This window comes from Nylanderia fulva, unplaced genomic scaffold (assembly GCF_048542155.1).
Source record: "Nylanderia fulva isolate GAGA-0341 unplaced genomic scaffold, ASM4854215v1 Scaffold20, whole genome shotgun sequence".
Classification (NCBI taxonomy): Eukaryota; Metazoa; Arthropoda; class Insecta; order Hymenoptera; family Formicidae; genus Nylanderia; species Nylanderia fulva.
In genome coordinates, this window is record NW_028190264.1 from 172,542 (window position 1) to 186,880 (window position 14,339).

The following is a 14,339-nucleotide window of genomic DNA, read 5'->3' on the forward strand; positions in this document are numbered from 1 at the left end:
AATGGCGCGCAAACGAGATCGGGCCGTGACGTCATCGACGTCAGTTTTCACGAAAACTACGCTTTCCTTCTCGACCGCGGGGGACCGTGCACCTAACCAACTTCGCCGATCTTGGGCGACGGGATAATGTTTATAAATACTCGAATTTGACATATGTTACGCGAGACATCAGCGACAGCCTTATCGGATTTTCGCGCGAGCTTCTTCTTCAACGAGTGCGACGAGATGAGCCAGGAAGTTATGCCGTCGATGTGATAGATCGTCGCCGAGGAAAAGTCCGGACGTAGCTGACAAAAATGACAACTGGCCAGAGCGGGCACGATCACTCTCTCGCTATCAGGCAGGAAATACAACGTTTCGAGAGCGTTCACCCCTCGATATATGCGATTTACGACCTAATAGAGCTGGTGCCCGACGCGCACATCGCGAAGCAGATTCGCGAGCACGTCGTGGCGATTGAAGGTACCCGTTGACAGTAATAATGAGCACGATTAATTTATGGTAGTAATCATTATAATAACACGTTTGATAATAGTATCCAACAAATCATGTCATTTTGACAGTTGATGTCGTTTTGACAGTTGCTGACATCATTTGACGTTTAATGACGTCATTTTGCTACTTGGGTAATGAAAATAATAAAACAATTTAATATCAATATTAATTAATGGTAGTAATAATTATAATAATACGATTGCTAATAATACCCAGCAAATGATGTCATTTTGACAGTTGCTGACATTATTTGACGTTTAATGACGTCATTTTGCTACTTGGGTAATGAAAATAATAAAATTATTTGATACCAATATTAATTAAGGGTAGTAATAATTTATAATAATATGATTGGTAATAGTACCCAGCTAATGATGTCAGCAAATGATGTCATTTTGACATTTGCTGACCTCATTTGATATTTAATGACGTCATTTTGGATATTTAATGACATCAGTTTGCTAATGAAGCAGTTTGGGTAATGAAAATAATAGAAAAATTTAATGCTAATATTAAGATAGTTACTGAATTGTTTATAATGTAAATTTGTGTGTTCTTAGATTCCTTCGTCAACAGTCATGAATGGACCCTGGCGAGGGATGTCCCGGAATTGCACTTGGGAATCATTGGTTCCTCGGACTCTGGAAAATCCGCTCTCGTTCACAGGTATCTCACTGGTTCTTTTATGCACGAGGAATCGCCAGAAGGTGGTCGCTTTAAGAAGGAAATTTTTATCAACGATCAGAGTTATCTACTCTTGATCAGAGATGAAGGTGGCGTGCCAGAGGCTCAAGTAAGTGCGACAAAATCTCTTATTTTGTTTATCATAATAGGAATGTGATAAACAATTGATTGTTATATTGATAGACTTAAGAATGATAGAAACTTTACATTGATTTCAGTTTTCATCTTGGATAGATGCTTTATTACTTGTATTCAGTCTAGAAAATGAAGAGAGCTTTTCTATAGTTTGCAGTTTCTATAATAGAATGTGTTCTTTTCGAAATATGTCAGAGGTACCAAAAATACTTGTAGGTGTACAAGGTATGTAATGTGTACATTTCTTTGTAGAATTTTTTTTTTTTATTACTAGCGTCATTCACTAAATTCTTAATTTTCTAGATGCAATTAATGACAGTAATCCCCGCGTCATAAAAGACGTTAGACCCCGAAAACTGGCTTGTGATCTACGATGCCCTTATTATGAGACATGCGCTATTTATGGTTTAAATGTTGAAAGAGTATTTCAAGATGGTAAGAATTTTATAAAAGAAAATAATTAGACATTATATATTATGAATTATAAAATGTAATAACATGTATCAATTTTAGTGTGTCAAAAAATTATACAAAATATATCGAAACAGTATTCATGTGATGTATGCCAACACAGTACAGAGAACGATGTAAAGTTTCCAGTCCCTGTTGCTACTAAAAATGTGCAACTTCAAAACAAAGAGATGGAGACCACAAATTCATTGAAAGTAAATGTGAGTGATTTTATCCGCTATCGCATCCTTGAGCAAATCACTGAAAAAAATTGAATAAAATTATTAACATACAACTCTTTATCTATTGATTTAGATTACGGAAAAAGACGAAGATTGTCGTTCGATTCATAACAATTCTGTGCCCAATGATTCGGGATTACTGAATGATAATTTTCATAATGTACAAAATCAGCATGGAGAATTACGATCGTCGATTTTAACACCAACCACTATCAGGTAAATACAATAAATTTTATTTTTTTTATTTTTTTCTTAAATGGTTGCACTGATATACCTGACAATTAATATATGTTTTTAATTTTTTATTTTTTAGGAAATTTAGAAGAAAATCGAATATATTTACACCTTCTAAGAAAGAGAAATACATGGGTGAAATGGGTGTTGGCAGAGAAATACCAGTTAAACAAGGCTATTTGTTTAAACGAAGTAGCAAATCGTTGAAGGAATGGAAGAAGAAATATGTTACATTATTAGAGGACGGCCGCCTGACGTATCATTCAAGTTTACATGTAGTTATTCATTATTATATAAAAAATTACTTTTATATTTTACGCGTGTTTATATGATCTATTTACAAGAAAAATGCATTTTCAGGATTACATGAATGATACTAATGGCAAAGAAATACTTTTGCAGTATGTTACTGTGAAGGTGCCTGGAAAGACGCCAAAAGGTTCCAAGTCCTACAATGCTCAAGGTTTCCTTTCTGTTTCTTGCTTGTATACTTAACATTTTTAATTCATTACAAAACATGATTATTTTTTTCAGAAGACAGTTTCGAATTTTCCATTATTTCCTTAGAGAATAAAACTTGGCATTTTGAGGCAAACAATGCTGAAGATAGAGATAACTGGATCGCTGCGATTGAGCAACAAATACTGTCAAGTTTGCAAAATAGCGACGGTGACAAAAAGAATGAGACCGATGCTTTCAAGATGCATTGCATCAAGAACAAAGTTTCGGGAAACGATGCATGCGTTGATTGCGGTGCACCGAGTAAGATTTTTCTTTTTTTTTTTATTTATCGTAGGATCGATTATTATCGCGCGAAATATATCTTGATTATTAATTATTATTCTAATCAATTTTATTCTAATTATATTTTTATTACTAATATTATTTATTTATTTTAATAATTAATTATAATTTTTATTTATTATATATATATATTATTTTAATAATAATAATTAATTATTTATTTTAGATCCTGATTGGGCCAGTCTTAATTTGGGTGTGCTGGTGTGCATCGAATGTTCTGGCATCCACAGAAACTTAGGTTCGCACATATCTAAGGTTCGGTCATTAGATTTGGACGACTGGTCGTAAGTGTATAAGGCAAAATTTTGTACACATGTTTAATTAAATTCGTTCTATGTCTTTTACTTGAAAATATAATCTTCAATGATTATTTTAGCGCAGGTCACCTAAGCGTAATGCTAGCTCTCGGTAATGATATAGCAAACAGTATCTGGGAATATTGTTTAAACGGGAAGCAAAAACCGGCCTCAGATAGTTCTAGGGAGGAAAAGGAACAGTGGATCAGATGGAAATACGAGGACAAACTCTTTCTGCCGCCGATCAATCCGAACATTTCTTTAGGAAAATTGCTCATAGATTCCGTTTGTCGGTAAGGCACTTTATTTAATCAAATCTGAGATACCAGTTAAGTTTGAGAGTTTATACTTATATTCGTTTTTTTCTATTTTTGAATATATAGAGGAGACATGCGGGCGTTCACATTATGCTTGGCCCGATGTAATTATGAAGATATCAACATTTCGGTCAGCACGGAAGATCTAAGAACCCCTTTACACTTGGCCTGTGCAACTGGAAATTTAGCAATGGCACAACTTTTAATATGGGTATGTTTTTCTTCTAGTTTTCTTCTAGATAGCTTCTAGCTTTTCTTCTAGCTTCTAGCTAATTGAAACGCATTTGCAGGGTGTCTAGCTGTCTTTGAAATCCTTGAAATGTTCTAGAATTTGTTTCTTCTTTAAAAATCCTGAAAATGTATTTGAATTTTTCATAGATCTTTTTGATTTTTTTTTCGTTGTTTCTAAATATTCAGTTAAGAGTCAGTTGAGACTATTTGAGTAAAAAATATTTAATCTTATTTCATAAATAATGCAATATATTTTTTTATTTATGGAGTCCAAAAATGTGCATAAATTGTTTATACATGGAGAGAATTTTTATTTAGAATTTACCTTGAAAATCATGTAATTGTAGGATGGAATTTTATAAGAGTTTCTCTGATTCAATATTTACCACAATAAAAAGTATTCATATTTTATTGTGGTAATATTTTTATTGTAGTAAATATTCATCAGAGAAATTATAAAATTCTTCCAATATCATATTGTCTCATGATTACCATAATTTGCAGGGTAAATTCTAAACAAAATTTTTTCTGTGTAGATTTTAAAAGTTCAAATATAATATAAAAAATATATCGAATATATGTAATGCATATATTAATTTTCATTAACGTGCAATTTATATCAATTTGATAAAAAATATAAAATTTTCGATTTCTTGTACATCTTTATCATATTACTGGAAAATCGTGCAAATTTCCTTGAAATGTTCCGGAAATATCCTTAAATTTCATTTTCAAATTTTACTAAACACTTTGCGAAGAAGTAATGTGGAATTTGTGCTCTAATGTCATCATAAACTTTGCAGCATAAAGCGAATCCGCAGAATCTAGATCACGAAGGACGAACGTGCATGTCGTATGTGCGAGCTTTGGAAAGAACGCTCGACAATTCATCCGACTCTATGGAAATGCAGAAGCTCCTCGAGGTATTGGAACAAGCCAGTGTCTCCGGAATGGACGACGCGGATGCATCTCAGTATTAAAGCTCGGAAAGAAAATATGCCTTAATCACCCTGCCTGCATTTTCCATAATGACATATACGTTGTTAATACTTGTGTACTTACTTATTATATATATATATATATATATAGATATAAAGCTATGCTTTATTTAGTGGCTAGCGAGGAAGGGAAATTTTATCGCTTTTTAAAATGACATCGGTTTGACAAAATCGTCAAAGTACATTGAACAAGATTGGAATATAATAACGATCAATTTGTAGTATTAATTATGAATTCTGTAAAAAGATTATATTATGCATATAATGGACTCACTTTTTAATATCGATTACGAAATTTATCTCTTATTGGACAAAAATTTTAAATATTGCATATACTTTTGTATATTGAGAGTAACCCTTAAGAAAAAAAGAAAGAAAAAAATAACACTTTGCAATATGATAATAAAATAAAATTTAAATTGTGTCAATCACAGAGAATGACTAATAGCATGCTCGAGTGTATATTGTCAATGACTGAGAGTACAAACACTCATAAATGTAGTTATATTTATATACCTAATACATGTAATTGTATTTGAATGCTTTTATAATTTTTATTTTATTAATTATTAATTAAACGTTTTAATTATCTTCTCTCACATTATGTTCCATTTATTCAAAATTGCACCAGCTCTGAAATTTTATTTTGTTTCCCAAACGTGTTTCATAGTTTTTATATTTCGACGATGATGTATTTATATATTACAACTATATTTCCTCCTGTGTATTCATATCATCTGAAAGAAAGAAACAGAATAGATAAATAAAATTAAATGGAAAGAATTCAATCATGTATTACACAGCAAATTAAATTTTTTGATTCATACTTGAAACTATAATTTGCTTTATTAATAGGATATATATCTGTTGAAAAAAATAAACGTTTTGCTATAATAGATAGTAGTTGTTAGAGTCATTGCAGCAGACTGAGACAGAAGGTTCTACACACAGAAGAAATTCTGAAATAAAATTAATATATATACATAGTTTATGTACTACAATTATATATTCACTTCACTTGCACAAATATAAAATTTCTTTGAACATTTTTATATCAATGATACTATTATGAATTATAACATTAAACTCCTATATATTGTGTTTAATTCGTAAACTAATTTTGGAGGCATCATCGAAATAAAAAGATTCGGCTACAAAGCTCAATGTAATTTTGTTGAGGAGACTGCGCAGAAACAAATTTTTTGTAAGCGTAAGCCAATTTTAGATTTTGCAGACTTTTAATTGGACATTCCAAATGCTCTTCAATAAGTAGCATGTATTTCAAACAAAGATGAATCTCTGTGCCAATATATAATAAACTTTTCTGCAATAAAATCACAGTTAATGTTAAATAAATCTAATCTTTTTAATTGACAGATATTCCTGTGTGTTTGTATGTATTATCTATAATTCTCTGTATTGAAGATTCCAGAGGATATATTGACTAATTTCTATTATGTAAATCAATAAATCACACTCCCCTTAAGCAATATAATATTGTTCAAGCTTCTCAGGATTCTATATTTACAATAAGTTCCAATATATTTTAAAAATAAAGTGCAAAACAGATAAATTTATGCATTTTTATTAATCTTGTAGAATTTGTATTATTCGACAAATTTGCAAAAAAAATGTATATCATTAGAATGATACATGAGAATGAGAATATAATTTGGAATTTGAAATATAATACAAAACGTAATATCACTCACTTAAAAGAAGACTCTTAAACTCATTTACTAGCCTTTCAAAATGTTCTATAATGTTTATATAAATCAGTTCCTCTGACATTGCTTTTATCAAATCTTTTGAAATTAAAATCTCCATATTTAATATTTCACAAGTTTAATTCTTCTATTAAAAAATATATAACATCACATTATTGTTACAATATCAATATACATAGTAAAATATATCTTATTTACATGAAAAAATAATTATTTATCTTATCTTGTAATCTTAATTTGTAAAATTTTAAAAAAATTTTCCAGAATTTTTTTTAAATCTTTTTACAGCATGCCTCATGTTTCTGGATCCGGGATGGCATAAAAGTTCGTTTGCATTTTTTACAAGGAATAAGTTGTGCAGTGTGCTCTTGCCAATCAACATTTTCTTCCTCCACATCTGAAATTTATTACATATAATTAAAATATAAATATTAATTGCATAATATATATAAAGAATTTAATTAAACATATGAGAGAGTATAAGTAGACAGTAAAAATTTAGTCTTCTATTTAATTTCTCCTTTAAACTGAATTTTATTTTAAAATCCTAATTAATGTGTTAAAATTATCAGTATATCAGAAAAACCAAAGAATTATAAATAATATAATGAATAACATAATTGGCAAAGAAATTCACAGATGTAAATAATGACAATGATGAAATATAATAAATGTCTATAAACAATGCAAACAATTTGTTCATTTAACTTTATTTAACATACCTTTAACAGAAGATAAAATTTTTGTATTTTTATTTAGCTTATAATGTGATTGAGTCTCAATTGCATTATCCATCTCTAGTGATTTATTGTTATTAATTATTGGCTCTAGTGTTTTATTGTTATCCATCAGTGATTCATCAGCTATATCACTTATCTCTCCAAAATTTTTCTTTGGTGGTGTTCGTGATAATTGATGTTTTGGTTTCATGGGATCAAACATTACTTCTATAGGATCACTCTTTGTGTTTTGATTCATAGAAATCTCAACGTCAGTGATATTATTAATATTTTCCTTATTATCATCATGTTTTGATTTCTGTAAAATAAAATTAATTTCTATGTAAAGTTGCTTAAAAATGCTACTCACGATAAAAACATTTTATAGATCTGTAAATAACAATAAATATTACCTGGTTTTGACATATTTCAAAATTACATTTGCACAAAGAGTTGCATTTGTTGTTTTTTTTAACACACCCACAGGCTTGTGAGGAGCAATTTTTTTTACACTTACAATGTTTCACATCCTTGCTTTTAGGTGTTTCTGATGCATAAAGCTGTTTATTAGTACGTGTCATTGTGTAAGATTTTTCAGGTGTTTTCGTCTGTTGCTTCAGAACATCGTTCTGAAGCTGCAAGAGTTTTATTTGATCTTGCAATTTGGCAATCTCAGTAGAACTATCAAAATCTGTAGTCTGCGTAGCAATATTTCTTGTACTGTTACAAAATTTCTATTATTACATATTTATTAGAAAAGCGAAATTAAATGATAATAAAGATGAAAAAATCGGTGTGCTTTTTTTTTTAGAATAAGTCTCACTTTAACAAAGATCAATTCATTTTTTTATTTACCTGGACGATGGATTAGCTTTAGATTTCACTCTCTTCATTTTTTCCTCAATATTCAATATACACTTTTGTCAAATAATTAAAATTAAAAGTTCAAACAGCGAAAAAGCACATGCAACGATGACAAAATCTTCCACAACGGCTGTCTGAAATTTAAAAGGATTCGTCGGTTTCCCTTTAAATCAAATATATCCCTAAATATTCTTTTTAGTAAAAAATTCAGTGGAAAAAATCACTAGGTAAAAATCAAACGTGATTGGTTTCTACTTTCGGATCTAGAGTTTCCATTTGTCCCGAATCTTGACGTCATCTTGTTCATGACAGATTATGACGTCATCTGGCGAAGACAGATTCGAAAGAGGTTTGTTCCTTGCAACTGAACTTCTTGCACTTTCTGTTTTTCTTCCCTTTCTTTCAACTCGTTATTATATATCCATCTCGTTCTAATTCTGCTGCAGAGAACAAATCTGGATATTTCTCTGCGAATTCTGAAGCTGATGAAACGTGTTGGAATTTTCTCGAATTTTACGGAAAGTGGAGAGAAAACAGTTTTCGTACATATATAATATTTTATATTTTTTCAAAAACTCAATAGAAAAAAAAATTAATTAATTGTGAAATAGAGATGTCACAAGAGACTTTGTTGAATTGTTATCATCGCGGTTGCGGAAAGAAATTCGACCCCAATGATAATAAGGATGGTAAGTTATGCCACTTTTATAAAGTTAAAAAATTAATAATTTAATTGTATAATTTAATTATAATTCTTATAATTCTTTCACAGATGATTGCGTCCATCATCCTGGATATCCAGTGTTTCACGATGCTTATAAAGGATGGTCCTGCTGTAACAAAAAATGTACAGATTTTACAGAGTTCTTGAACATTAAAGGTTGCACGAAAGCAAAGCACTCGAATGAGAAACCACCAGAACCAGAGAAACCATTTGTCGACAAATCCAAGGTTAATGAAGTGATAGAAGTCATTCCGAAGCCTGTGAACAATGGAATATCCTTACAAAGACCTCCCTTTGATGTTCCTCAACTCACACTATCGCCAACAATATCTCCCGCTCTGTTGGAACAAATTAAAGGATTGACAGTTACGGAGACTGATAAGTCAACAGAGAGCGAAATACAAATAGGACAAAATTGTAAAAATAATTCGTGTAAGGCGTCTTACCTAGGGACTACCTCTGATGAAGAAACTTGTCGTTATCATTCGGGAGTACCTATATTTCATGAAGGGTTGAAATATTGGTCCTGTTGTAAAAAAAAGACAACAGAATTTTCTGTATTTTTGGACCAGCCAGGTTGTACGCAAGGCAGACATGTATGGTTTTCTAAGGTGAGATAAATTGTAAATTGTAAAGAAAAAATAATAAATTGCAGCTTGAGCAATATTTTTAATAATTAATATTTTTAATATTTGTTTTTTCTTAGAATACTGGGAAAAAGGCTCAATGTAGGATGGACTGGCATCAAACTGGAGCATACGTAGTTGTTTCTATATATGCGAAGAAATATCTGCCTAATCAGTCTGTTGTAAAATTAAATCCTATTCATTTGACTGTAGATTTATTCTTTATAGAAGAAAACTCAAGATACAATCTTGATGTAGAATTGAGAGGAGTATATATTAATGTTTTATTATTTTTTAAAATTATTCTATAAAATTAAGAAATATGTATATTTATAAAAGTTATTTACCTTTTATTTTTAGATTGTGGATATTGAGCAAAGTAGTGTAAATATGCTGCCAACCAAAGTAGAAATCAAATTAAAGAAAGCTGAACCTGGTTCATGGTCGAAATTGGATATTCCTAGAGAAGTACAGACGGAAATTTCTAAAACCAAGGAAAATGTTGCCAATCTTAATACACAGATTGAAGCTGTGGATCTTAGCGACCTTTAAACAACGTAATTTGTAATTGTTAAAGAATTTATCAGTTAAATGGTACAATTATAATAATTTATCTTTTCTCTCTGATATGATTTGTGGAAATTAAGGAAAGAATATTAAACAAATTTTTTTTTTCAACTTGCACAAGTTATATCAAAAACGTTAATTATTACAATTATACTATTTAAGCTAAACAATTTTTATGTAAAAAATTTTGTGTTGACCATTCTTGTCAACATAATTTTTTAGTAAAATTATGGTAATTGAAAGAATAGAAAATAAATTTATTATTTTTGACAAATTTAAGTCAAATACGAAGTTGTAAATTATATATATATATATATATATATATATTTATATTTTTAATTTTGCAGTCTAATCTTTCTTTTAAAACTGATATTAATAAATAGATTAATGTTTAATACGTTATATATCAATTTATTGATTTTATTTCCCTATAAAAAATTATTCCCAATACTATAAATTATAAGGATTATAATTTTATATTTATGTATATTTTTATTAATTCCTTTACAAATATACAAATATATTTATTATATGGTTCAAAGCCGTGTGTATAATTTCTATTATTTTTTAAATAATGCATAATATATATAGAACTAAAATACAAAGATATATATAGATATTTAGTTTACAGAAAATGACAACTAGTTAAGAATAGAGAGAGATAAAAAATAAAGGTACTTGATTGATGTCTAATTCTTGAATGTATATACATGACAATTTTCGATTTGTTCTAGAGCTAACAATAAGTAAAATGCAACCCATTAATTCAACCAAATCAAAATTACGAGTGAGTAATTATTTCAATGCATTGATATAAGAATACGTAATATAATTTGATACATAATGTTAGTATATATATATATTTTTTTTATTTCAGATATTAGCGTTACATGGATATAGGCAATCGGATGTAATATTTAGCGCCAAATTAGGATCTTTAAGGAAGGGATTTAAAAAAGAAATAGATTTCACATTTATAAGGGCACCACATAAAGTCCCATCAAATAATGAAAGTGAAGAGACTGCAGATGAAAATGGTGTGTGTTATACAAGAAAAGTGTCTAATAGAATTAATTATAAGAAAACTCTACATATTGTTATTTGCTTATTATTTAATTAGTGTATTAAAAATATATTTAAATTACAGGATACGGATGGTGGTTTAACACAGAGGATCATGTATTTAAAGCAACAGTACCTAGTGAATTATGTGTAGGATTTGAGAAGAGTATAGCCTTAATAGAAAAAACATTTTCAGAACAAGGTCCCTTTGACGGTATATTAGGTTTTTCACAAGGAGCTGCTTACGTTAGCATATTATGTGCTATGATAAAAAGGAAAAGTAAAGAACTTGGAAGATAATACATAAGAAAAATAAAAAAATATATGTATATATAATTATTTATCTTCTCATAGTATTACAGATCGAATTTAACTTTGCTATTATGATATCTGGATTCAAATCATTGTGCGCACCTCATGCAACATATTACAATGAAAAGATAGATGTACCTTCGTTGCACATTTACGGAGAGAATGATCAAGTCATTCCAACAGGTATGGAATTATAATTTATTATGATTTATAGTTGAATAAAAAATTATATTGAAATACTAGATTAAATTCATTATTTATTTTTATTACAGTAATGGCAGAACAAATTAGCTGTCTTTATCCAAATAAGAAAGTGATACGACATGAAGGTGGCCACTATGTACCAAGCAAAAAAGATTTCTACAGGGATTTCATAATGGAAATGCTGGCAAATAAAGATCTATAAGTAATTAATAAAAAATTGTTTTATTTTATTATTAAATTTATAATTTTGTTTAGAGTATGCGATTGAGTTGTGTGAATGAATTTCAAATGTAAGTACATATGATTGGTTGAATAAATGTGAATATGCACAGGACACTTGAATATTTAATAAACATATTGTGCAATCATACATGCATAATATATTTATTTTCTTTTTATTGTTGCTTAGTGTGATATTATTTGCATTGTACATATAGTAATATAATTGTGTTGCTAGTAATTATAAAACTATATATAAGTTGCATAATAATTGTAATAGGATATACAATATTATAGAGTTAAAAACCATTCATTGGAGCATTATATTTTACATTTATAATAATTGTATATCTTATATCAACACAGACCCAATCAGCCTTATATGTTGGTATGCTTTGTGACTATAAGAATTATAATTTAGAAATATAATTTTTTGCATATTAAATAAGAAATTATCTGTACACATCTTATGAAACTGAATTTATTTTAGTCTTCCTTGTGATACAAGGGTATAAATATATATATATATTTATGTATAGCCAGTTAAATAAAACAAAAATTCGGTTTTTAAGATGTTAAAAATTATTTAAAAATATTTAAGCTATATTTGTAACTTAATGATAAGCTGAGGTATTTATTCTCGCAATCTGATCATAACAAAATACTAATGTATAATTTTATCTATATAAATTTGGTTTATAATGCACGGTGTAAAGTGTGAGCATGTTTCTTTTTCAGTTTTATTATCACCTTCAGTCTAATAATTGAATATACAAATTATTACTTGTGATGTTATTAGAAAAACTGAAGATTGTGACTACATAGCGTCCTCATTAGATTAAATATTGAAAAAAAGTTGCTGTTCCGAACATCTCTGTATAAAATTGTACGTATCTAATATATTCACATAGTGCTCCCTCTCGACACCATGATATTCACATTCTAATATTCACATAGTACATGGTACATAAGAATTTCTCTCGTTTTACCATTCAGAATTGCACTGACGATTACTAAAATGTATAGAACACAAAACTTCATCGTCAATTGGTGCATATACCATCCGCATTATTTCAAGGAGATTGCTCTTGTCCATTATTCTCTTGAGATTTCATAACATCGGGGAGATCTGGTGGTAATGAAAACGGCGTCATCTCCAAGGGCTCAAATTGACCATCCGATTGACGTAAAGCTAAACCAACTAATGCAGGATTTTGCGCTTTTGCGGTTAACGATGTCAATCCATATTCTTGCAATGCCTTGTTATCAACCATGAGAAAATATTCCTTATTAAATAGCTGTTGATTTGCTGGTGGTACTTTCAGTATGCCTGTAAAAGCAAAAGAAACCAAAAAAAAAAAAAAAAAAAAAAAAAAAGAAAAAGAAGAAACTAAGTTAATGTCAATGTTATATCAAAAATATTATATAAAAAATAATGTATAAAATATATGATATAAAAAATAATCACATTAATGAAGGAACAATAATTCAATCGAAAGTCCAAGATGTCGACAAATATGATTTGTCATTTTACACTCTTGATAATTTGTTCGTTCCCTAGAGATACTTTACCTTCAATCATCTTCTTAAGCTCGAGTACTGTGGTGTCGTCTTTCGCGTCGGTAAATATTGTCATTTTTTTTCGCCTGATCATTAAAAATACATCCTGCAACGGAAGCGACTGAAGTGCCTTCAGAGGTTAGTTGACTCGGGGACATGGAGTATTCGTCAATCAAATGAGACGTCTTTAATTAAGTCAAGAACTTACCATTGTGAGCCTAATTATATACACCTAATTAACACAGGCGGATTAATTAATATAATAATTCTTCTAAGGTTGCGAGTCTCGCCTATATTGCCTTAAATTTGTTATGTTTACTAGCAGGCCTTCAGGTCAAAGATATACCCCCAGTATATCTTCGCACCTGAAGCTGGACTCTTTTTGCAAACTCGGCGAAAATCCTATAGTAAACCGGAGCGAAGCTTCTCTATACTATCCTATAGAAAATCGGAGCACGAAGAGAGTTTTGGTGGGTTCTCTCTCTTGCATGAAGTCTACCCAAGCTAAAAACATTTCTTCCAAGGGATGTTTCGTGTTTTATTTTATTTTTTAGCACTTATTATTTTATTACTATTTATATATTTTTTTATTATTTTTTTATTTGAATTAAAATTGGAAATGGTTGTCAATTATTTATTTTTCCTTCGATTCATGAAGTGAACATGTGAGGCCAATATTTTTGGCTATAATAATAGGAATAGCATCGACCAATCAGCAAATCCCTGACGCAGAGACTTCTTCCGATTGGTTCAATTTAAATCCTTAATCTCAATTCTCAATGCACAAGTTAATGCAGATTTATATTTTATATTTTTATATTATATTTTTATATTTTTATTTTATATTTTATCTTATATTTTATATTTTT

At 29.4% G+C, this 14,339-nt stretch overlaps 5 protein-coding genes across 8 annotated transcripts; 3 read left to right on the plus strand and 2 right to left on the minus strand.

Annotated features, from left to right (window-relative positions):
* The first annotated feature begins 50 nt into the window (after window positions 1-50).
* CenG1A (Centaurin gamma 1A) lies at window positions 51-5,485 on the plus strand. 2 transcript variants are annotated; one of them, XM_029319937.2, is made up of 13 exons: window positions 51-462; window positions 1,056-1,288; window positions 1,398-1,539; window positions 1,618-1,749; window positions 1,828-1,985; window positions 2,080-2,222; window positions 2,320-2,515; window positions 2,601-2,703; window positions 2,775-3,002; window positions 3,211-3,328; window positions 3,421-3,633; window positions 3,724-3,868; window positions 4,692-5,485. In XM_029319937.2, exons 1-13 carry the CDS (start codon window positions 297-299, stop codon window positions 4,866-4,868), a joined length of 2,154 nt encoding a protein of 717 aa, XP_029175770.1. In that variant the 5' UTR covers window positions 51-296; the 3' UTR covers window positions 4,869-5,485. The 2 variants fall into 2 exon arrangements, with proteins under 2 accessions (XP_029175770.1, XP_029175771.1); XM_029319938.2 differs by having other exon boundaries at window positions 2,778-3,002.
* A 1,229-nt stretch (window positions 5,486-6,714) lies between these two features.
* Window positions 6,715-8,369, minus strand: LOC114944116 (uncharacterized). Its single transcript, XM_029319869.2, has 4 exons — window positions 8,188-8,369; window positions 7,746-8,052; window positions 7,336-7,651; window positions 6,715-7,010 (listed from the first exon to the last, which is right to left on the minus strand). The coding sequence occupies exons 1-4, from the start codon at window positions 8,223-8,225 to the stop codon at window positions 6,886-6,888; spliced, it is 786 nt and encodes a 261-aa protein (XP_029175702.2). The 5' UTR covers window positions 8,226-8,369; the 3' UTR covers window positions 6,715-6,885.
* Window positions 8,370-8,576: 207 nt separating this feature from the next.
* On the plus strand, window positions 8,577-10,412 carry mora (cysteine and histidine rich domain containing protein). The gene is made up of 4 exons (XM_029319868.2): window positions 8,577-8,885; window positions 8,969-9,531; window positions 9,627-9,815; window positions 9,907-10,412. The coding sequence occupies exons 1-4, from the start codon at window positions 8,810-8,812 to the stop codon at window positions 10,096-10,098; spliced, it is 1,020 nt and encodes a 339-aa protein (XP_029175701.1). The 5' UTR covers window positions 8,577-8,809; the 3' UTR covers window positions 10,099-10,412.
* Window positions 10,413-10,847: 435 nt separating this feature from the next.
* Window positions 10,848-12,700, plus strand: LOC114944117 (esterase CG5412). The gene is made up of 5 exons (XM_029319871.2): window positions 10,848-10,900; window positions 10,991-11,150; window positions 11,261-11,455; window positions 11,530-11,670; window positions 11,760-12,700. The coding sequence occupies exons 1-5, from the start codon at window positions 10,865-10,867 to the stop codon at window positions 11,891-11,893; spliced, it is 666 nt and encodes a 221-aa protein (XP_029175704.1). The 5' UTR covers window positions 10,848-10,864; the 3' UTR covers window positions 11,894-12,700.
* EloB (transcription elongation factor elongin B) lies at window positions 11,895-13,960 on the minus strand. 3 transcript variants are annotated; one of them, XM_029319873.2, is made up of 3 exons: window positions 13,679-13,960; window positions 13,483-13,591; window positions 11,895-13,240 (listed from the first exon to the last, which is right to left on the minus strand). In XM_029319873.2, the coding sequence occupies exons 1-3, from the start codon at window positions 13,679-13,681 to the stop codon at window positions 12,984-12,986; spliced, it is 369 nt and encodes a 122-aa protein (XP_029175706.1). In that variant the 5' UTR covers window positions 13,682-13,960; the 3' UTR covers window positions 11,895-12,983. The 3 variants fall into 3 exon arrangements, with proteins under 3 accessions (XP_029175706.1, XP_029175705.1, XP_029175707.1); XM_029319872.2 differs by having other exon boundaries at window positions 13,483-13,600; XM_029319874.2 differs by having other exon boundaries at window positions 13,483-13,576; window positions 13,679-13,959.
* Window positions 13,961-14,339: the final 379 nt, after the last annotated feature.

Bases quoted from the DNA above. Each gene is read 5' to 3' on its own strand.
- CenG1A (XM_029319937.2), top strand. From the start codon at position 297: ATGACAACTGGCCAGAGCGGGCACGATCACTCTCTCGCTATCAGGCAG. The intron at 1,750-1,827 runs GTAAGAATTTTA...TATCAATTTTAG, and splicing joins TGAAAGAGTATTTCAAGATG to TGTGTCAAAAAATTATACAA. The intron at 1,986-2,079 runs GTGAGTGATTTT...CTATTGATTTAG, and splicing joins CAAATTCATTGAAAGTAAAT to ATTACGGAAAAAGACGAAGA.
- LOC114944116 (XM_029319869.2), bottom strand. From the start codon at position 8,225: ATGAAGAGAGTGAAATCTAAAGCTAATCCATCGTCCAG. The intron at 7,652-7,745 runs GTAATATTTATT...TTTATTTTACAG, and splicing joins TTGAAATATGTCAAAACCAG to AAATCAAAACATGATGATAA. The intron at 7,011-7,335 runs GTATGTTAAATA...AATAAATTTCAG, and splicing joins AATTTTATCTTCTGTTAAAG to ATGTGGAGGAAGAAAATGTT.
- mora (XM_029319868.2), top strand. From the start codon at position 8,810: ATGTCACAAGAGACTTTGTTGAATTGTTATCATCGCGGTTGCGGAAAG. The intron at 8,886-8,968 runs GTAAGTTATGCC...ATTCTTTCACAG, and splicing joins CCCCAATGATAATAAGGATG to ATGATTGCGTCCATCATCCT. The intron at 9,816-9,906 runs GTATATATTAAT...TTTTATTTTTAG, and splicing joins TTGATGTAGAATTGAGAGGA to ATTGTGGATATTGAGCAAAG.
- LOC114944117 (XM_029319871.2), top strand. From the start codon at position 10,865: ATGCAACCCATTAATTCAACCAAATCAAAATTACGA. The intron at 10,901-10,990 runs GTGAGTAATTAT...TTTTTATTTCAG, and splicing joins CAACCAAATCAAAATTACGA to ATATTAGCGTTACATGGATA. The intron at 11,151-11,260 runs GTGTGTGTTATA...TTTAAATTACAG, and splicing joins AGAGACTGCAGATGAAAATG to GATACGGATGGTGGTTTAAC.
- EloB (XM_029319872.2), bottom strand. The intron at 13,241-13,482 runs GTAAAGTATCTC...TTGCTTTTACAG, and splicing joins GCTTAAGAAGATGATTGAAG to GCATACTGAAAGTACCACCA.